This window comes from Schistocerca gregaria, chromosome 9 (genome assembly GCF_023897955.1).
Source record: "Schistocerca gregaria isolate iqSchGreg1 chromosome 9, iqSchGreg1.2, whole genome shotgun sequence".
Lineage (NCBI taxonomy): Eukaryota > Metazoa > Arthropoda > Insecta > Orthoptera > Acrididae > Schistocerca > Schistocerca gregaria.
Genome location: NC_064928.1, coordinates 202,435,707 through 202,459,401, shown reverse-complemented (window position 1 = coordinate 202,459,401; position 23,695 = coordinate 202,435,707). Strand labels below are relative to the sequence as shown.

At 42.4% G+C, this 23,695-nt stretch overlaps 1 protein-coding gene across 1 annotated transcript in view; it reads right to left on the bottom strand.

Annotated features, from left to right (window-relative positions):
• Positions 1–23,695, bottom strand: part of LOC126292063 (uncharacterized) — an 86,851-nt gene that overhangs the window by 37,981 nt on the left and 25,175 nt on the right. Inside the window, exons 5-7 of the mRNA XM_049985867.1 lie at positions 13,089–13,202; positions 10,225–10,338; positions 2,879–2,963 (exon numbers count right to left, since the gene is read on the bottom strand). Of these exons, the coding sequence (XP_049841824.1) occupies positions 2,879–2,963; positions 10,225–10,338; positions 13,089–13,202 (313 nt within the window). The remainder of the gene's footprint in view (positions 1–2,878; positions 2,964–10,224; positions 10,339–13,088; positions 13,203–23,695) is intronic.

Sequence of the window (23,695 nt, the reverse complement as noted above, 5' to 3'; positions counted from 1 at the left end):
AAAATTCAGGAATACAGACATACAAGTCGCTGAGGAATGAAACAAACAGGAAGTGCATGGAAGCTAAGACGAAATGGCTGCATGAAAAATGTGAAGACATCGAAAAAGAAATGACTGACGGAAGGAGTGACTCAAAACATTTCATCAGAATTCCTAAAATCATTAGGGGAAGTGGCAACAAAATGACTATTCACGTTGGTGTGTAGAACGTATGAGTGTGGGAATACACCGTCTGACTTTCGAAAAAATATCATACACACAATTCCGAAGACAGCAAGAGCTGACATGTGATAGAATTTACGCACAATCAGTTTAGATTGGAAAAGAAAATTAAGGATGTGTAGAAGACAATCAGTTTGGGTTTAGTAAAGGTATAGCCACCATAGAAGCAATTCTGACGTTGCGGTTGATAATGTAAGCAAGACTAAAGAAATATCAGGACACGTTCATAGGATCTGTTGACCAGGAAAAAGCGTTCGTCAATGTAAAATGGTGAAAGATGTTCGAAATTTTGAGTGGGGTAAGCTATAGGGAGAAAGGGGTCATATACAATATGTACAACAGCCAAGAGGGAATAATAAGAGTGGACGACCAAGAACGAAATGCTCGGATTAGAAAGGGTGTAAGACAGGGATGTAGTCTTTCGCCCCTACTGTTCAATCTATGCATCGAAGAAGCAATGATGGGAATAAAAGAATGCGATTAAAATTCAAGGTGAATTGCTATCCTGAGTGAAAGTGAAGAAGAATTACATAATCTGATGAATGGAATGGACAGTTTAATGAGTACAGAATATGGACTGAGAGCAAATCGATGAAAGACGAAAGCAAAGAGAAGTAGCAAAAATGAGAACAGCGGGAAACTTAACATCAGAATTGACGGTCACGCAGCAGATGAAGTTAAGGAATTATGTTATCTAGGCAACAAAATAAGCAATGTCGGACGTTGCAAGGAGGATATCAGAAGCAGACTAGCACTGGCAAAAAGGGCGTTCCTGGCCAAGAGAAGTCTACTAATATCAAATACCGGCCTTAATTTGAGGAAGAGATTGCTGAGAATGTACGTCTCGAGCGCAGCATTGTATTGTAGTGAAACAAGGACCGTGGGAAAGCCGGAACAGAAGAGAATGGAAGCATTTGAAATGTGGTGCTATAGACGAATGTTGAAAAACAGGTGGACTGATAAGATAAGGAAAGTGGAGATTTTATGCAGTGCTGGCTAGGAAAGGAATATGGGGAAAAAATGACAAGGAGAAGGGACAGGGTAATAGGACATCTGTTAAGACGTAAGCGACTGACTGCCATAGTAGAGAGAGTTGAAAATGGAAAAATTATAAAGGAAGACAGAGACTTGAATACATCCAGCAAATAGTTGAGGAGGCAGGGTGCAAATTCTACTCTGAGATGAAGAGGTTAGCACAGGAGAGAAATTTGTGGTGGGCCGCATCAAACCAATCTAGCCAGAAGACTGTTGACTCAAAAAGAAAAAAAAAGAGAGAAAATGTTGTACATTTGATGTCTGTTGTTCATGGTGAGATTGTTATAATGGTTTTATGTTGTTTTGTATAAGTGATTGTATAACAATCTATTTTGATAGATATCCAAGAAATAGTGGCAAGCCCCTAAGAAGGAACCTTAATGCCCCATCTGGTTAGGCTAAATACGCAATAAAAAAAGGTGAATTTGCAGATAATAGCGGCAAAACATTAACAGCGATCCAAAACCAGCCAACGGATGCTGTTTGTTCATGTTTTCGTACTAAGTCTAAACCCAACGCAAAAAAGAGACCGACCTCTCAGTTTCGTGATATTCACCCCTTGCTGTGTCCACCCCGATAGCTGAGTGGTCAGCGTGACGGATAACCATCCTACGGGCCCGGGTTCGATTCCCGGGTGGGTCGGGGATTTTCTCCGCTCAGGGACTGGGTGTTGTGTTGTCTTCATCATTTCATCCCCATACGGCGCGCAGGTCGCCCAACGTGGCGTCGAATGCAATAAGACGTGCACTAAGGCGGATGGAATTGACCCGTAAGGGGCCTCCCGGCCAATGACGCCAAACGCTCATTTCCATGCCCCTGCTGTGTGCAAAAGTGTAGCATTGGATGAGAAAAATGGAACAATAATTTCGAGTAAGAAGGCAAGGAGGAAAGAAAGAAAAGATAAGAAACTGGAGGGAAAAAGCAGTGAAATTAAAGCTTGAAACAGAAGAAGAAGAAGGAAAATGAGAAGAGGAAAAGCTCAGACTGCATTCAATCAAGCCGGCTGGTGTGGCCGAGCGGTTCTAGGAGCTTCAGTCCGGAATCGCGCGATTGCTACGGTCGCAGGTTCGAATACTGCCTCTGGCATGGATGTGTGTGATGTTCTTAGGTTAGTTAGGTTTAAGTAGTTCTAAGTTCTAGGGGACTGATGATCTCAAATGTTAAGTCCCATAGCGCTCAGAGCCATTTGAACCATTCAATCAAAACAATACACCAATTGCGACCTAAAGAAACAAAGAAAAGGTAGAAGAAACCTTTCGCAACGGCTGCGGAGAGAGCTTTCAAGATGGTTGAGTTCAGAGTGGACAGAATCAGCAATTATAGCGCGGGGTGTGTTCTGATTGTGCTAACTCAGGACCTCATATTTGTGATCAGTGCTGAAGTTTCAGAGTTGCGGAGTCTTAACTGCTCCATGAGCAGCCTCATATGACAAGGCAGCTAAGACCTTACATATGTAAACTTTAAAAATACTGTTAACACTAGTGATGTTTGTTAGACTTACGTTTTAATAAACTTGATAATGTTAGACTGTTAGATAAATTACATATTAACTAGGTTTTTCATTTATTTTGAAATAAGATTGAATTTTCGTAGCAAAAAAGTGTTAAGTAAGGATTATTACCTGATCCTGCCTTATATAAACGGTAGTAGGTGCCCAGCACGAACAAAATGAGTGATGATACCGCAATCTGCACAAGGCTCCATACCTGGATTTAAAAAAAGAAAAAAAAGTATATTTGAATTCAACTGGTTTTAGATTCTGCTTGATATATTGTAACGATAAATTTTATTAAAAGATACTTTGTGGCTCATGATCCGGTTGTTTACTATATTATTTGTGTCTACAGAAAAGGTAAAATCCCCTATGAAAGTGTGAATGGACATGAAGTTTTCTCGTGGATCTGCGCTCTATGTGTGGATATGAATAACAAGACAAATGAAAGGGTAGACGAGCAACTGGCTAACAATATGGTTTCCAGCTTTCTTGAGTTAGCTGACTAACCATGGTATTCAGCAACAAGTAGGATTTTAGTAGGTAATACTTTGATTAGTTTATTAAACTGCAATATTGGACCAAACTAGAAAATGTTGAAGCTGGTCTCAGGGGAGCAAAATGCCAACTTTCCCATCTCAGATATAAGGGTAAGTACAAGAATCGAGTTCCAGATACTTAAGGTAGCAGTCAGTATGCTGTGGAATATTTTGATGGGCGGAGATGAAAATAATCCATAGCCCAGTAACAAAAATCTCCTGGGCAACCAAATATTTACTGACAGAGCTTTCTGTGATACCTTCTGTAATGATGTATAATGAAACAATTGCACTAGCTTGGCGTTGTAAATTTAAATCAAATGCAGAAAACACCCAGCATGTCCAGAAAAAAATAACCGTAATACAACATCCAGCATGTTGAGACTTCATACATAGTCTATTGATAGGACTGCTGACATTGCACTGCAGATCTGCACATGGCCATCACAGGCCAAAATCTATGTTCAGTTGACGTACATCTGCTGTCAAGCAATTGCGTTAAAGAAAATTAAAATCAACATTCCCTGGTTCACTGATTCCATTTATTTCGACAATGGCGTATTTCATATTTCTATAATGTGCGTGGTGACATTACATTTCTAGCTGCAATTAGTTGCAAGATATGGAAGTCACACTATGTATGGCTAGAGAAAACGGATAATAGTTCAAGTGGGCTTGGCATAGTCCCTTCCATGACGTATCATGGAATTCAGTTCAGCGCAGTTAACAGCAGTCATTGCAGCACTGGTGGTGCCTGAAAACTGGCAACATCGCTTGCAGCTGTTTAGGATCTTTCGCCATACGGAGTAAATGTAGGCTCGAAAAGCATTTACCCCTCCTCCAAACATTCACAAAAAAGCAATGAAGCAGCGCTTGCCTCACAAAATTGAATACTGTGACATCCTTCAAGTGACTGTGTACTTCTTATACAATTGCAAATTGTTAGTATAGGACAGACTTTTTGTATAGGACAGACTTCTGATAGATATACGAGGGTAATACCAAAAGCAAAGTCTCCTGTATTTTTATAAGTACAGTTGGTCACACTGTTATGAAGAGTGTTTCACGCGCTGTGTGTAAACATGCGCACGACGCGCTGAGGCTTGGCTTAGCAGCCGTTGAGAATGGAGATCCCATTGCCCAACTGCCAAGTGTGAATTGCTCGCAGTTATTCGGTTTTTGAACGCAAAGCGCCGATTGAATTCCATCACCAATTGACGGAAGTGTATGATGAGTCGTGCATGGATGTCAAAAACGTTTTTAAGTGGTGTAGAGAGTTTGCAGCTGGTCGGACCGAAATTCACGACGAACAAAGGAGCGGGAGACCGTCAACTTCTGAGGTGACAGTGTTGAAGGCTGAGCAAAGCATGCGTGAAGATCGGCGGATCACCCTGGATGATCTCTGCACGTTGGTTCCTGAGGTATCCCGAAGCACCGCTCACAGAATTTTAACGGAAACATTGAACTACCGGAAGGTGTGCGCAAAATGGGTGCCACGCATGCTGACTGAGGACCACATGCGGCAACGAGTTGGTGCTTCCCACGCATTTCTTCACCGCCTTGCAGCCGAACAGGACACTTTCTGGACTCAATTGTCACGGGTCACGAAACCTGGGCATACCACTTTACACCTTAGATCAAGAAACAATCACGCCAGTGGCGGCATCCTTCTTCGCCAAAGCCACGGAAATTCAAACAAAGCCTGCCGGTAAAGTCATGGCAACCGTTTTTTGGGATCGAAAAGGGGTTTTGGTCGACTTTATGCCCACTGGGACCACAATTAGCGCTGACAGGTACTGTGAGACTCTGAAAAAACTCAAACGGGCAATTCAGAACTGGAGAAGAGGAATGTTGAACAAGGGCGTACACATTCTCCATGACAACGCTCGCCCACACATCTCTCGACAAACCGTTGCTCTCCTGCAACAGTTTCAGTGGAACATAATCACCCACCCACCCTAAAGTCCTCACCTGACTCCCAGTGACTCTCGCCTGTTCCTAAGTTAAAAGAACATTTGGCCGGAAACCAATTCAGCTCCGACGACGAGGTGAATGAAGAGGTTTATAACTTTCTGAACAGCATGGCGGCAAGCCTCTACAAAAGTGCATCGACAAAAATGGTGATTATATCGAAAAATGAAAACTGTGTGCAGGACCGAGACTCGAAATCGGGACCTTTGCCTTTCGCGGGCAAGTGCCCTTCCATCTGAACCACCCAAGTACGACTGACAACCCGTTCTCAGAGCATTACTTCTGCCAGTACCTCGTCTCCTTCCCTTCCAAACTTTACAGTCCTGAAAGAAATGATGCTGCTGAGACATGGCTTAGCCAAGGCCTGGTGGATGTTTGCAAAATGAGATTTTCACTCTGCAGATGAGTGTGCTTTGATTTGAAACTTTCTGGCAAATTAAAACTGTGTGCCGGTCCGAGACTCGTCCCGATTTCGAGTCTCGGTCCGGCACACAGCTTTAATCTACTAGAAAGTTTCGTATCAGCGCACACTCCGCTGCAGATTGAAAATCTCATTTTGTATGTCGAAAAATAGCTATATGTTCAACCTGTAAACTGATGTAAGTCATAGTAGAAATAAACAGGTCTATGTACTTACAAAAAAATAGGAGACCTTACTTTTATGATTACCCTCGTAAATATGCAAGGGGAACTGCATTTCACAGGTATGTAGCCTTTCTGCCTGGATGTAAGAAGGACTTCGGAAGACTGTTCAAATGGACGGAAAACAACACTTAACACAGAATATAAGATGAGGGCAAACATAAAGCAGACGGAGGTGATTAGTTGGAGGTGAAAGAGTGAAGTTGTTAATACCAAATAGGGAATGGCGAAGTAGAGCAAGGTGACTGATACACGTCTCCATTGTAGTTTGGAAGATTAGGCAGGATCCCCAAAACAAAGAAATAAAATAGCTCCCTAGGCGCAAGATAATGATACAGAACTGAGAAATCGTAGTACTGAAGTGCACGTCTGGAAAGTGGGACCATGCAGAAATGAAACATGGATTGCTGTAAACCCCGAGAAGTAGAGCCTGCAAGCATTTGAAATCGAGTGCTTTCGAATGATGTTAAAAATTCGATATGCAGCTTAAGTTCAAAATGGAATGAAACCTGCAGAGGGACTGAAACAGAAAAATGGAATTGTTGGTGGAATATCTGCTATGGCATCCAGGAGTATTCTGTCTGGCACTGGAAGATGCAGTAGAGAGGCATTTACAGTGAGGTGACAAGAGCCCTGTGCACAAATGAAAATGGCGTACGATCCGTGTACACAACGTATAAAAGGGCAGTGCGTAGGTGGAGCTGTCATTTGTACTCAGGTAATTCATGTGAAAAAGTTTCTGACGCGAATATGGGCGCAGGATGTATTTAACAAACTCTGAACGCAGAACTGTAGTTGGAACTAGATACATGGGACATTCCATTTCGTAAATCGTTAGGGAATTCAGTATGTCAAGATCCACAGTGTCAAAAGTGTGCCGAGGATACCAAGTTTCAGGCACTACCTCTCTCCATGGACAATGCAGAGTCCGGCGGCACCCAGTTAATGAATGTGAGCAGTGGCGTTTGCGTGTGGTTGTCAATGCTAACAGACAAGCAACACTGCGTGAAATATCGGCATAAATCAATGGGGGCTGTACCTCGAGCGTATCTGTTAGAACAGTGCGAAGACATTTGACGTTAATGGGGTATGGTAGCAGACGAATGCTGCGAGTGCCTTTGCTAACAGCGCGACATCACCTGCAGCTCCTCTCAAGGGCTCGTGAGTCTATCGGCTTGTCTGGCCAGATGAGTCCCTATCTTAGTTGGTACGAGCTGATAGTAGGTTTCGAATGTGGCGAAATACTACACGTCTTTTTCCAAAGCTGTTTGACAGAGGAAGACTGCACTGTAGTTCCTTCTGTAGATCGTCGCACAGATGACAAAGTGGTACATTTCGAAATAGATGTAAGAGGGATAGAAAAACAATTAAAATCGCTCAAAAGAGGAAAGGCCGCTGGACCTAATGGGATATCAGTTCGATTTTACACAGAGTACGCGAAGGAACTTGCCCCCCCCCCCCCCCCCCCCCCGCCCTGCTTGCAGAGTTCCTAGGAAAGCGTAGGAAAATAGCACAAGTCATCCCCGTTTTCAAGAAGGAACTATAGACCTATATCTCTAACGTCGATCAGTTGTATAATTTTGAACACGTACTATGTTTGAGTATAATGACTTTTCTGGAGACTATAAATCTACTCTGTAGGAATCAGCATGGGTTTCGAAAAAGACGACCGTGTGAAACCCAGCTCGCGCTATTCCTCCACGAGGCTCAGAGGGTCATAGACACGGGTTCACAGGTAGATGCCGTGTTTCTTCACTTCCGCAAGGCGTTTGATACAATTCCCCACAGTCGATTAATGAACAAAGTAAGAGCATATGGACTATCAGACCAATTTTGTGATTAGATTGAAGAGTTCCTAGATAACAGAACGCAGTATGTCATTCTCAATGGAGAGAAGTCTTCCGAAGTAAGAGTGATTTCAGGTGTGCCGCGGGGGAGTGTCGTATTCACAATATACATAAATGACCTTGTGGATGACATCGGAAGTTGACTGAGGCTTTTTGTGGATGATGCTGTAGTATATCCAGAGGTTGTAACAACAGGAAATTGTACTAAAATGCAGGAGGATCTGCAACGAATTGACGCATGGTGCAGGGAATAGCAATTGAATCTCAATGTAGACAAGTGTAATGTGATGCGAATACATAGAAAGATAGGTCCCTTATCATTTAGCTACAAAATAGCAGGTCAGCAACTGGAAACAGTTAATTCCATAAATTATCTGGGAGTACGCATTAGGAGTGATTTAAAATGGAATGATCATATAAAGTTGATCGTCGGTAAAGCAGATGCCAGATTGAGATTCATTGGAAGAATCCTAAGGAAATGCAATCCGACAACAAAGGAAGTAGGTTACAGTACGCTTGTTCGCCCACTGCTTGAATACTGCTCAACAGTGTGGGATCCGTACCAGATAGGGTTGATAGAAGAGATAGAGAAGATCCAACGGAGAGCATCGCGCTTCGTTACTGGATCATTTAGTAATCGCGAAAGCGTTACGGAGACGATAGGTAAACTCCAGTGGAAGACTCTGATGGAGAGACGCTCAGTAGCTCGGTACGGGCTTCTGTTGAAGTTTCGAGAACATACCTTCACCGGGGAGTCAAGCAGTATATTGCTCCCTCCTACGTATATTTCGCGAAGAGACCATGAGGATAAGATCAGAGAGATTAGAGCCCAGACAGAGGCTTTCCAAGAACAATACGATACTGGAATAGGAGGGAGAACCGATAGAGGTAATGAAGGTACCCCACGCTACACACCGTCAGATGGCTTGCGGAGTATGGATGTAGATGTATGTGTAGATGGCGTAGACACCACAAATCTAAGAACCGAAGTTGGTAACAAGCTCGTGGTGGCTACATAATGGTGTGGACCGTGTTCACATGAAATCGACTGGGTCTTCTGGTCCAACTGAAGCGATCATTGATTGTAAATGGCTATATTCGGCTACCTGGACACCATTTGCAGCCGTCCATGGTCTTCGTGTTCCGAAACAACGATGGAAATTTTATGGATGACAACGCGCCATCTCACCGTGCCTCGCGATTGGTTTGATCAACATCGTCTCCTGGACTCGTGAGCCTATTGGTTGGACTGAAAAACAGTGGTCTGATCAGATGAGTCTCTATATTAGCTGGTACGAGCTGATGGCAGGGTTCGAGTGTGGCGCAGACACCAGGAATCCACGGTCCCAGGTTGTTAAGATGCTCATGGTGGCTACATAATGGTGCAAACTGTGTTCACATGAAATCGACTGGGTCTTCTGGTCCAACTGAGGCGATCATTGATTGGAAATGGTTACATTTGGGTACTTGGACACCATTTGCAGCCATTCGTAGTCTTTGTGTTCCCAAACAACGACGGAAATTTTATGGATGACAGCCCACCATGTCACCGTGCCTCGCGATTGGTTTGATCAACATTCTGGCCAATTCGAACCAATGATTTGGCCACGCAGATCATCCGACACGAATCCCATTCAACATTTATAGGACATAATCAAGAGGTCAGCTCGTGTACAAAATGTTGCACTGTCAATACTTTCACAATTATAGACGACTATAGAGGCAGCAAAGGCAATGGCTTTGCCGCAGTCGATACACCGATTCCCATCAGATCACCGAAGTTAAGCACTGTCGGGCGTCGCCGGCACTTGGATGGATGACCACCCAGGCTGCCATGCGCTGTTGCCAATTTTCGGGGTGCACTCAGCCTCGTGATGCCAATTGAGGAGCTACACGACCAAATAGTAGCGGCTCGGGTCAAGAAAACCATCATAACGACCAGGAGAGCGGTGTGCTGACCACACGCCCCTCCTATCCGCATCCCCAGCCAAGGATGACACGGCGGTCGGATGGTCCCGTTGGGCAACTTGTGGCCTGAAGACGGAGCGCGCGCTCATAGAGGCAGTGTAGGTCAACATTTCTGCAGGGGACTTACGACGACTTGTTGGGTCCATGCCACACTGAGGTGCAGAACTACGTCAGTCAAAAAGATGTCTGACACGAAAATAGCAGGTATCCAATGACTCTTGTCGCCTCAGTGTACTACTCAGTTGACGCCATGGAAAAGGTACGATATAAAAGTCAAATTATAGAGTGTGGTGTGTGTAATAATTTTGTGAAAATGAAAGGGTTAGCAGAGCTTAGGAAGATATGGAACAGCATCGATAAATGGAAATGTTGATGGCTTTAAAAAATGATTTTAAGGTTAAATTGGAGATGAGGTTACTGCTGAAGTACAGCACCTGGGTGAAGTTTTCAATGCAAGGAAGTTGCAGTACTCTAACCACTATCATGGTTTATTTTATAATGTACTCACCAGGAACAGGACACCAGCGATCATGGCGCCCGTCTCGAGGGACAGTCCACAGCACCAATCGTTGAGAGCTACCACCTCTGCAACAGTGGTAGGTTTTTTGACTGGGAAGTAGCTCTGTAACAAAGGTATGATTGGCACGTTTGATTCAGAGGCTTGAAGCACGTCCAGGAATTAAATGGTCAGATAGTTATGAGACGTGTTTGGCCGCACTGAGTCCTCTGCACAAGCCTGATACCTACAGGTGACTGTGTAGCTTTCTTATTGTTACCGATCTATCACTACTTTTTTTCTAAATGAGAGATGTGGTGTGTGGAAGTATTCTGTCACCTCTGTGTAAGCACAACAGTAACTGAAAAATAATCTGCACTCCTTCTAGTAAATCTAACTTTGTTAAAGGAAGGACTGCAGTACTATAGCACAAACCTTTTCGATAATCTACCTTCCTTTTATGAAATAACCCAGAGACAAATGGAAGCATTTGGTGTTGTAAATGTTCATAGAACAATTTATTATGGAAAGATCGCCTGTTTACTGCAAATACTAACATTACTGGACTATTCAGTCTTCTTTCCAATGTGCCATTATGACCGATATTTAATTTTCAGCAGCTATAGTACATATTTTTCAGAATAAAATGCAGTCGTCAGTTGTAAATTATTTTTATTATGCTTTACAGGTCTTAACAATTGTCATCTTCAGAAGCTTGCAAAATTAGGGACATTATAAATCTTTAGACCTTGGCTACACGTATACGTGAACTATGAGAACCACATTGTAGAAACGTGCTGAGTGTTGGTTTAGTAGATGTCACTATCTTTTTCATTGAAGTATAATGCTGTGGTGTGTCCAGAAATGTGCACGTTGTTTGTGGTTATTGTAAAGATAGATTACACTAACTGAATCACATCTTTGGAGCTGTTGTGCTAGCAGCAAGGAAGATATATAAAAGCATCTGTAAAATATAAACAAGGTTTTTAAAGGATATATATATATATATATATATATATATATATATATATATATATATATATATATATATATATAATGTATTTAAAAACACATGACACATAGTCGTATTATACAAAAGGTTAAAATGGCTCTGAGCACTATGGGACTTAACTGCTGTGGTCATCAGTCCCCTAGAACTTAGAACTACTTAAACCTAACTAACCTAAGGACATCACACACATCCATGCCCGAGGAAGGATTCGAACCTGCGACCGTAGCGGTCACGCGGCTCCAGACTGTAGCGCCTAGAACCGCACGTCCACTCAGGCCGGCTATACAAAAGGAATAGGCTAATTTTCACATTTTGCGAGATGATATAAAATGAAAATAGTGTCTGTTTTTAATGCAAGTTGATCATTCAACAGATCTTTTGAACTTATGTTGGAACGTGACAGAATGGCAATAGCAAGGTGTAATATAAGTGTAAAAGTTAGGAAGTCTTTTCTGAATATATTAGCCTAGAGTGTAGCCATTGACGGAAGTGTAACGTGAATAATAATTCAGACAAGAAGACAGTAGATTTTCAAATAGTATGCTAAAGGAGATGCTGGAGATGGGTAGACTGCACGCTGATGAAAAGGTACTGAATCCATTTGGGGAAAAAAGAAATACGAAGGCGTGCGGAATAGTCTCTCAACTTTGTATGTGAAAACACAAAAAGGGTTTTAAATAAAATAAACTGTATTAAGTCTACATCTTTGTCGTTCATTTCTGTGTAGTTTCTCAACATATTCACATAGGTGACGAACACTTTTCTCCCAAAGAAATACCGTCACTTAGAACGTCTGACTATGTTTACGAAGCCACAACCTTACCTATGCTTGCACCGCTTCAGCACTACCAAAGTGAAGTCCTTGATGGTATTCTTGAAGTTCTTGGAACAGATTATAGTCGTATGGGGCCAAGTTTGTACAGTGTGCAGCATGATCTGTGACAGTGAAACCAAGGCATGGATTGTTCAAGATGTCGCAGCCCTCATGTGTGGTCTAGCATTGTCATGCTGAAGAAGAGGGAGCTTCATGTGTGGATAAAACCTTCGAATTCGCGCTTTTAATTTTCTAAACTGCTTCTCAAGCACCGCTATAGTTACGTTACACGCTACAGTTCGAAGCCGTCTGGTAGCAGGCTTTTGCAACTTGTCTCAACGAAGCGGGAAAGTTGTTCGAGTAATGTGCATGATACGTAATATCTGAGCCAATACTGAGAAAAAAATGATAAATATGAAGGCATTATTTTTCATCTCGGCCCCGTAAGTGTTACTATTTGACTAAAAGGAGGAATCAGTAGATAGAATACTGAAAAAAGAATTACCAGTTTGGTAACGGAAGGAAATGTGTGCTGTGGGGTGGGGGTAGAAATAAGGTATCAATACGTAAACAGCTTGGGATGGATTTCGGTTACAGTGGTTCTGTAGAGGCCAAGAGGCTTCCACAGGATTTACTAGGGTGGAGAGCTGCATGAAACCAGTCTTCGAACTGTAGACTACAAGAAGGAAAAGCAAAATAAAAAAAACAAAAATATTTTTGCTCAATCATACCGGCGTAAACTATACTGTGACAATGTTGCCCTCCCACATGAACTCATTTGACACCATAAAAAAGGTAGAATATGAGAAGTACACTATAGGGTGGTTTGGATGTACTAATTGCTTAGGAATGAAACAGTTAGTAGAAGATAAGAAAAGATGGAACAGAATCCAACAAGTGGACAGGCTAATGGCTTAAAAAGCGAGAGAAAAAAGATTGTCAGGTAAAATTCGAGATGAGTACTGAAGTACAGAGTCTGGTTGAAGTTCTCAGTGCAAGGAAGCTACAGTACTTTAAACAATATCACAATTTATTTCACAATGTACTCACCAGACACATGAGAGCATCGATGATGGAGTCCTTCGTGAGGGAGAAACTACAGCAACAATCTTCGGGAAGTCCCCTCTCTGCATCAGTGATTGGCTCTCTGACTGGAAAGTTGCTCTGTAAAGAAGGGATGATTTCACTTAGAAGCTTGAAGCACTTTCAGGAAATAATGGCCAGATAGTTATGATCGACTACACTGATTACATTGCATAAGCTTAGTACCTACAGCTGTACAGCTGATTGTGGAATTTTGTTGTTGTTATGGATCTATGTGACATTAAAAGTGTGGATTCTTTTTCTATTTGGGCAGGAAAATAACAGGATGGAGAGAATAAAGAGGATAAATTTTCAGAGTGCCAGTAGCAAGAGAAGCATATCTGCAAAACGTAAATTCGTTAACATCGAATGCAATTTTAAATATTAGGAAGTATTTTCTGAATATATATGCCCTGAGTGCAGCCATTGACGGAGGTGAAACATGGGTAATAAACAATTCGGACAAGAAGCGAATAGAAGATTTTGAAGTACTGTGATAAAGGAAATGGCGGAGATGGGTAGATTGCATAATTAATAAATGGGTATCGAATATAACTGGGGAGAAAAAAATACTATGGTATGCTGAACAGCATTGCCACTGAATTTTGTACGTGAAAACCTATAAAACTTTTAAAAATAAAAAAAATTCACATTCCACACGTTTATTCTTTTCGGCTACACGTTTAATTCTCAACATAGTCACCCCGGCGACGAACACATTTCTCTCAAAGAAAGATCATCACTGTAGAATGTTTGACTCTGTTGACGCAGCCACAATCTGATCTCTGCTTGCATCGGCTGAACACTATTAAAGTGAAGTCCTCGAAGGTATTATTTAACTACTGGAAACACATGAAAGTCGAACTGGCCCAGGATGGGGCTGTATGGACCATGACACGAGGGTTGTCCAGTTCCGATCAGTCGCGAAATGGAAACCATTGGTAAAATCCGGTAAAGCTTTGCATAGATGTGTTGGGTAGTGTCTCTAGTATTCCTGTCGATCGTGTCGCGTCGCTCTTTTTAGTTTTGAGTGAACAGTGAGCACGTAAAAATGCGTAGGGAATAGCGTCTCCCGCCAAGTATGAGGGCCTGGTTAGGGATTTCGCCTGTGTCATGCAGCCCACATAACACAACTGTCGAGCAGTTCCTTCTTCATGCCAATTCTCGGCCGCACACTGCAGAGGCAATGAAGACGCTCCTGCAGCGTTTCCGATGAGAAGTGTTTGAGCACCAACAATACAGTCAGTGATTGGCTCCCCCTGAGTCTCATCTCTGCTCACAAGAACCGCTGGCTATGAAGACAAAATTTTTCCACAGACAACGAGCTACAGACCAGTGCAGATAACTGGCCGAAAGCACAGGCGGCCGCCTTCTATGACAAGGATGTTAGAAAGTTGATACAACAGTACGACAAAACTCGAAGTTGGAGCGACCACTATGTAGAGAAGTAGGTGGAAGGTGTACCTAACTCTTGCGAATAAAATGTCTCCGGTTTTCACTGTGTTCTTCCATTTCGCGACCGATCGGAATTTACTTTCTGGACAATCCTCGTATATGACAGTGAACCAAAGGTGCGGATCGTTGCAGATGTGACAGTGCCCATGTGTCATCTGGCGTTGTCGTGCTGAAGAAGACGGAGCTCCATGTGTGGACGAAACGTTCGAATAATTCGGAGCCCTTTAGCGGCAGAGGGTTGCTGCTTGCAACAAGAAACTAGGAAAGTCGACCGAATATTGTGCATGACATTTAATACCCCAACGTATATTCAGCACAAAATCAAAAATTCGAAAGTATTACTTTTCAGCACCCGCCCTATGTATGTTGCAATGTGACTAAAAGGAGGGGACAGTAGATATAATACGTGCTTATGCATCAGAGAATTGGCAGTTAGGTAATGATGGGAAGTGTGTGGTGGGGGAAGGGGAGAATTAACACAGTAAGCAGTTTCAGATGGATGAGGGCTCAGGTGGTTCTGCAGAGGCGAAGAGGCTTCCACAGGATACCCCAGTGTGGTGATCTGCATCAATCCAATCTTGGAACTGTAGACAACAACAATTAAAAGGGAAAAAAATTTTTTGCTCAGTCGTACCGCCGTAACCTGTACGTTGACAGTGTTGCCCTCCGACATGATTTCAGTTAACTCCATAACGTAAACAGTGCCCTAAATATTTTCGCCGGAAAGAGCAGCTCCCGGTGCCAATCAAGTTCGAGCCCTCAAGCCACCTGTTGTGATATCAAGCTGGTTGCATGTAGAAATCAGGGCAATTGGGGGTGAGGTTCTGCGAGACGGGGCTGTTTTTCAAGTATATGCACATGGAAGGCGCGCAGGCTATTTTGGACGGCAATTTCTTGTGGATATCTGTGCGCTTTAGGTTACAAAGTGGATTCTTCTCCGAAGAGAGGCCCCAGATGTTTCGGTTTCACGGTACATGTGCACTGCCACGCCCAGCTGGTGTGGGCTGACTTGCATTCTTTCTTGGAGCATTGATGGTACAGGCCACGCGTGACGTCATTGTCTTCAAACCAAGACTGGTACGGGCCTCCACTTGCGAACGGCTTCTGAACTACTGTTCAAGATTTTGAACAAGGCTGCACTTCAGCAACTGTACATGCAAGAGCTTCATTGCATTACAATAACAGCCAACCGGTCGCACAATACAGTTTTATTAAATGTCTTTTATTCCAGTCTTTGATCACAATATGAATTCCTTAGACGATGACCGGTTTCAGTCCGTAATGACCATCCTCAGATCTACAATATACAAATATATACACCTAGTAGCAGGCACATAACAAAACTACATTGGGAATGCATTTGGCAGAAACCGGTCACACTGTAGGCAGTATCGAGAGTTGTATGCGTATTCTACACAGGGCAGAGAAGCGTCGTGCTCTTGACTTGTTGAGATTTACAAAGCCAAAAAGCATGAGACCACTAGGGTACTCAATGGACAAAACTATTTGGTGCCCATCACCTACCTTGATTTTTTTTTTCGTTATTGATCGTTGTTTTTGGTCGGTGCGGACGTCGCAAGACATCCTATTCAAGTTCGGTGGTTGATCCTTCCACTCAGTTTTTTTTATTACAGAGGCCAACCGGCTCTCCGACCGAACACGCTGAGCTACCGTGCCGGCGCTTTTGATAAGGTATTACGATAACCAAATAATACCTCGCGTATTTCTACCTAGCCTTGTTTAATGATTTATGTCGAGAACATTAGGCATTTGTCTTACCTCCATACATTAGTCGCTCTGAGCCTGTAATTAATTATGTCCTACCTATACATGGAATGTATACCCAGACTATATAATTTTATTTATTGACAGACAAACGTTTTCTGTGGGAGGTATTTCACGATGTATGTAAAGCCCTATAGTGGTTAAGTTCTTACGATCGGTGCGCGCCTACATAACATCCTGGCGGCGACCCAACAAAGAGCGCTGATCATTGATCTATCTTTTTCAGCTGTCATATAGACATTTTTCTTTCATAGGCAATTTATAGGTTGCTACAGGCAATGCATTACGTATATTAATTGTTGACCACAAATTCACCATAAAAAGAGACCGACCTATTATCTTCATATATTTCCTTTCAATAATTTTATATGGGTAACTGTATTCGTCTTTTAATGTGTCACAATTGGTTTCCATGATAGTAATCAATTTTAAAGATCTGCTACATGTATTTTACATAATGTGTTTTTATCAGATTATGTTCTTTGCGTAAATGATGACTTCATCTAAGCTCACAGTAGCGACATCTAGGGAGGATGTTGGCAAACAGATTTCTGGTAACTACCGTTACTTCAATAGCGAGTTGCAATAATCACTGTCTGAACGATGAGGCCTGTTCTACACCTTATTTTGGATCTATGTGACGATGCTGTACTGATTATATTTATATGTTTTGACGATGCCATTATGGCCGTATCACTTTAGGACATGGTGTAAAAAAGGTACATTTTACCGTACTTTATCTGACATTTCCCTGGTTGAATGAGAGTATGTTGTGATACGTATTGCTAAATTATGTTGAAAGTCAAGCTACTCACTAGGTGTATATATTTGTTTATTGTAGATCTGTGGATGGTCATTACGGATAGAAACCGGTCATCGTCTAAACAATTGATATTGTGATAAAAGACTGGAATAAAAAACATTTGACAGTATTGGATCACTGTTTGTATACGCGACCATGTCGCAGTTGGTGAAACAGTTTTATTAAACCTTGACTATGGTTCGACGGTTTTAAAACCGTCCTCTTCAGAAGATGTAGGACGTAAAATCACATTCTCTATAGTCGATATGGGAGTCATTGACACTCTCTAGTACATGTCACCATTTAAATACATTATATAAAAGTAGTCCCACATTGACTATAGATAGTGTGAGACCTGAGTTTCTCCTGGCGTATACAATTTTCAAATAACTTCCGGGAATTCAGCCAGGTAACACTTTCAGCGACCGCCGATATTTCGGCGGGAGCACACTCCGCCATTTTCAAGGCAAACTGCAACGCACATGCGGCGTTCATGCAAATTTAATACCTCGGTTCTCAGATAACAGGAAAGATAACACACACAGACACACTGAACACTAGTGCCACCAAAGATGACCAAAGTCAGAGATAACGATAGTGAGACTATGAATTCGCAGGTGAGGCACCATTGACTCTGTCCCTCTGTTTTTGACAAGGGAGCCGGATTCCAAACAGAGTTTAAACAGAAACCTTCATCCCTGTTAACGAGGTTGCTTGCTAATTTAATCTCAACTGCATCCCTAATAACACTGTCTCAATACCTGGAAGTGCATGCCAATATCTCGGTGTTGTTATATAACATACCGTGACCAGTATCCAAGCAATGTTCGGCAATAGCAGATTTGTTTGGCTGCTGTAATCGTGTGTGCCGTTTATGCTCAGTACATCGGTCCTCCACGGTTCTGATAGTTTGACCAATATATGCCATGCCGCAGCTACAAGGAATACGATATACACCCGCCTTACGCAGTCCAAGATCATCCTTAACGGAACTCAAAAGTGCTCTAGATGGAGATCGGAAAACACATTTCACATCGTATTTCCGTAAAATAGGATCGTTCTTGTTGGACGTGTTTCCTACGTAAGGCAGAAAGGCAGTAGACTTAGGTGTTGACTCAGAATTATCATCAATCACCCGATGTACAGTTGGTAGATAGCGCAACGCACGTTCAATCTGTCTATCACTATAACCATTTTGACGAAATGTAACTTCAAGCTGGCAAAGTCTCAGCTTCAGAAACGGCATGTGCCCTGTGCACCAAGGTACGCAGTACCCCTTCACGCTGAGCCGGATGGTGACAAATATTAGCCTGTAAGTACAAGTCGGTGTGAGTACGTTTCCTGTAGACAGCATGTCCCAATGATCCATCATCCTTCCTCCTAACCAATACGTCGAGAAAGGGAAGGCAACCATCCTCTTCCACCTCCATCGTAAAACGAACGTTCGAGTGGATCGAGTTCAGATGTTCTAGAAAGACATTCAAATTCTCCCTATCATGAGATCAAACAACGAAGGTATCGTCAACGTATCTAAAGAAACAGGCGGGTTTCAAGGGCGCCGACCCAATGCACGTTGCTCGAAGTCTTCCATAAACAAATTTGCGATCACAGGAGACAACGGACTACCCATCGCAACTCCATCTGTCTACTCGTAATGCTGGTCATTAAATAAAAAGTAAGTGGATGTCAACACATGCCTAAAGAGATTAGTTAATTCAGCACCAAACCTGGCCTCAATTAACCGTAACGAATCAGACAGAGGAACACGAGTGAAGAGAGAGACTAAACCGAAACTCACTAAAATATCAGAGTCACTCAGCCTCAGTCCCTCCAAACGACGTAAAAAATCAGCAGAGTTCCTGATATGATGTTCACACCGTCCTACTTGTGGACTCTACAGAGAAGCAAGGTGCTTGGATACACGATATGTCGGAGCGCCGATGTTACTCACTATAGGACGGAAAGGAACCCCTTCCTTATCAACCTTTGGAAGGCCATATAACCTAGGGGGAACGACACTATAGGTGTTAAGCGTCTTGATAGTGTCCTGCGACAAACTAACTTTTGTCTGAGAACTGAGGTATTAAATTTTCATGTACACCGCATGTCCGTTGCAGTTTTCCTTGAAAGTGGCGGGGTGTTCTCCCGCCGAAATATCGGCGGTCGCTGAAAGTGTTACTTGGCAGAATTCCCGGAAGTTATTTGAAAATATAGATAGTGTGATTTTACGTCCAACATATACTGAAGAAGACGGTCTTAAAACCGTGGAAACCATGGTCAAGATCGTAAATGTTTACCACCAAAGTGGTATTTCATCCTCTCCTCCTGTGGAAATGGTGTGCTACAATGAGACGACGGAAGTCTTGGGATACCCCCAAGTGTCGTGTCGCACCTCCTTTTCCCCGCGGTAGTCCGACAACTCGACTTTTACTGGACTCAACAAGTAGTTGGAAGCCTCTGCAGAAATACTGAGCCATGCTGCCTCTACAGGCGTTCATGATTGCGAATCTGTTGCCGATGCAGATGTTGTGCCTTCTCCATTATGTCCCACAAATGTTCAACAGGCTTCATGTCGGGCGATCTGGGTGGCCATACCATTCGCTCGAATTGTCCAGAATGTTCTTCAAACCCACTGCAAAACGATTGTTCCCGGTGACATGTTTGGGAACATGAAATGCATGAATGGATGCAAATCATCTCCAAGCATTCGAACATAATTATTTCGAGTCAATGATCGCTGCAGTTCGACCAGAGGACCAAGTCCATTCCATGTAAACACAGCCCACAACATTATTGGTCCACCACCAGCTCGCACAGTGCCTTGTTGACAACTTAGGTGCATGGAGTCGTGTCTGCGCCACACTCGAACCCTACCATCAACTGCCGGCCGGTGTGACCGTGCGGTTCTAGGCGCTTCAGTCTGGAACCACGTGACCGCTACGGTCGCAGGTTCGAATCCTGCCTCGGGCATGGATATGTGTGATGTCATTAGGTTAGTTAGATTTAAGTAGCTCTAAGTTCTAGGGGACTAATGACCACAGATGTTAAGTCCCATAGTGCTCAGAGCTATTTGAACCATTTTGAACCTATCATCAACTCTTGCCAAGTGAATCAGGGACTCATCTGACCAATCCAACGTTTTCCTGTTGTCTAGGGTCCAACTACTATGGTCACGAGCCCAGGAGAGGCGCTACTGTCCATATCGTGCTTTTAGCAAAAGCATTCAAGTGAATCGCCTACTGCCATGGCCCATTGAAGCCATACTTCGCCGATACGTTCGGGGTACTTCCCACATTGAATTCAGGGATTCTTTCATGCAGAGTTGCTTGTCCATTACCACCGACAATTCTACGCCAAAGCCGCTGGTCTCGGTTGTTAAGTGAAAGCCTTCGGCCACTGTGTCGGCCGTGGTGAGAGGTAGAGCCTGCAAATTGGTATTGGTTCAAATGGCTCTGAGCACTATGCGACTAAACTTCTCAGGTCATCAGTCGGCTAGAACTTAGAACTAATTAAACCTAACTAACCTAAGGACATCACACTCATCCATGCCCGAGGCAGGATTCGAACCTGCGACCGTAGCAGTCGTGCGGTTCCGGACTGCGCGCCTAGAACCTCGAGACCACCGCGGCCGGCCAAATTGGTATTCTGGACACACTCTTGACACTGTGGATCTCGGAATATTGAATTCCCTAACGATTTCCAAAAGGGAATGTCCCGTACGTCGAACTCCAATTAACATTCGGCATTCAAAGTCTATTAATTTCCGTCATGTGGTCATAAGCACTTTGGAAACCTTTTCACACGAATAATATGAGTGCAAATGGCAGCTCTGGCAACGAAGTGCCCTTTTAAACTTTGTGTGCGCAATACTACCGCCATCTGTATGTGTGCACATCGCCATCACATGATATTTGTCACTTCATTGTAACTGACCCACAGTGAAACAGATACTGGAATTTTCTGAAGAAGTGTAAATCTCTTGTTTATAAAGGGAAGGGAATACACTGTTTCAGCTTGTTCCAGTTTCGTAAGTTCAAATGTTAAAACGAAAGCCTTCGCATAAATGTCCAGAATTTCGGAGAAATAAAGTGAACTGTAGCACTACGTGTGTAATAGTAATAAAAATCGCTCAGCTGTTAAAATAACTGCTTGATGTGAGTTATAAATGTGAAACGCTGTAACTGATGGCTCTACTTTGTGTAGCGCGTAATGACAGAAACTCAGCTGTCTGCCCTCCATCGCATGACTTAGAAATGGTGTCTCTACCCGTGACGTCGCAGAGATAGGGACGTGTGCGGCCTATATGTATGTATGGCACGGATGTACACACATGTTACTACAAGGGCTACGAACCCCTCACTGGTCCGCAAAAAAGAAAGAAAGAAAGAAAAAATACCATAATTTCCTTCACAAAGACTATGTTGCTGGCTTGCATTACGCTTGAGACGGTCAATAATGTAGAACAGCGATTTTAATTTTTAATATAACTTTTATTTCTCTCGAGCGCAAGTTAACAAAATTATATTACCAGTTCAAATGTGCTAGCATTGATCTTCCTATCTAAGACAGAATTTCAGTATTTGATACAGAGAACACACTTTCTTCAATCATTTATATACACAACGGCGCACAGTGAACACTATAGAAAGGGCTGTCGAAGTTTTACACTTTGCACAAAAGGATTACTAAAGAATATTCTTGAAGAGATCGAAAGATGTTCACACACAAAATTACCCTGAAGAAATTCTAAATGAACAGATCGATATGAAACATAAACATTGCACAGAAAACTAAAACGAAATTATCCTCACAAACACGAGATTAGTAGGAAACAAAATCTACAAACATATCAGAGATAATGTTGCCATGAAATTAAAAATAACCGTTGGAAGCTTACGTTTAAGGATGAAACAACACCGGGAAATTCTCAGAAACGTCGAGGAGTACAACACTATCTGCCATTTGTTGTTGTTTTACACTTTGCACAAAAGGATTACTAACGAATATTCTTGAAGAGATCGAAAGATATTCACATAGAAGAAAAGGATTAAATTACATATGAGCTTAGAACCATATAAATATGAATCATTTAAAAAAATATACTACAGCTGATAACGACGAATATATCGCCTACAGAATACCGTATAAGCAAACAGCCTGTAACCATACAACATCGCTGACTCAACTGTGAATTCAGCTGTCAAGTAACGTCGTTATCATTATTTTTATAAATAACTGATGTAGTACAAGCAGCAAACTTATAGTGAGACATTAAGTGAAACATCGACGTCATATAGGTACCAAAACTACCTGATGTACGTTGCAAATCAAAATTATATAACTCGATAAATTATTTACTTCAAAATTTAAAATATACTATCGAATTACATACTTTCCACAGATAACCTGAAAATGGCAGCAACGCTGAAGTGGATCTAATGTAAAAAAAAAGAAACAAAACAAAAATAATCAGACGTGAAAACAACAGTGTTCTGGATCGCAATATAGAAAAAATATTGTACTATCTACTTGCAACAGGTACAATATGAAAAGAAAAGGATATGACAAAGAAGATAGCATAAAAGATTGTCACAGAGTAGAAGATGTCACATATTGTACGTTCAAGCATTGAATCAGGAAACTATTGTGTGTTGCGTGATACTGATGTTTAACATAAGAAGAGGCATGCATTTTCTAGAGACTGCCAGTAAATGCACCATTACATAATAAAATTTATCATAATAAAACAAACTTACACAATTTACACAAGAACGGTGGTAAATTAACTTACGGAAGTTAGAGCTCAACTGCTGAAAATAATAAAATTTGGGGAGAATATATAAGCAGACAAAACGTTAACTCTAAAGAGCAATGGATGGTGCTGCTTAATAAATTACGAAAACATTTGAAAAATAAAATACGACATATATAAGAGCAGAGCTGTACTGTTAAAACGTTCGTTTCACATTAGTAAATTGGGAGCGAATTTAACAAATAAGATTTAAAATGCAGTAAGGCAGGCAGGGTACATTGTACCCTCGGAAAACACTGTTGGACTGTGGCATTTAGTAGTTTCGACAAGGGTTAACCCTTCCTGTTCCGGAAAGAAATGAAAGATGCTTTTAAAACGATGACAAGAGTGAGTTATGAGGAGCGGGCTGCCATCAGATCAATGGAGCACGATCTGTCCGCCTGTGATCTATTGCCTAAAGCTATCGCCACAAGAGCGCGTTTTCCACGCGCTTTAGCGCGGGAATTCTCGGTTACATTATAGGCCACAGTTTGTTGATGGGTCTGTCCACATGACGTGTTTCCACATGCTGCACGTCCCAGGACTTCACGCGGCGTGAACGTGATGGAGTGCATTTGAACTATCTTTTTTTACTATTTTTTATTTTTCCACGCTCGACTTTGACCACACCTGCGGAAAAAGCACTACGTTTTTATGATCTGTCTGGGGAAGCGGCTCCTAATAGCTTACATCGCAGTGCAGCGAACGGTGATATATCTGAATTCTGTTCATGTGCGTTTC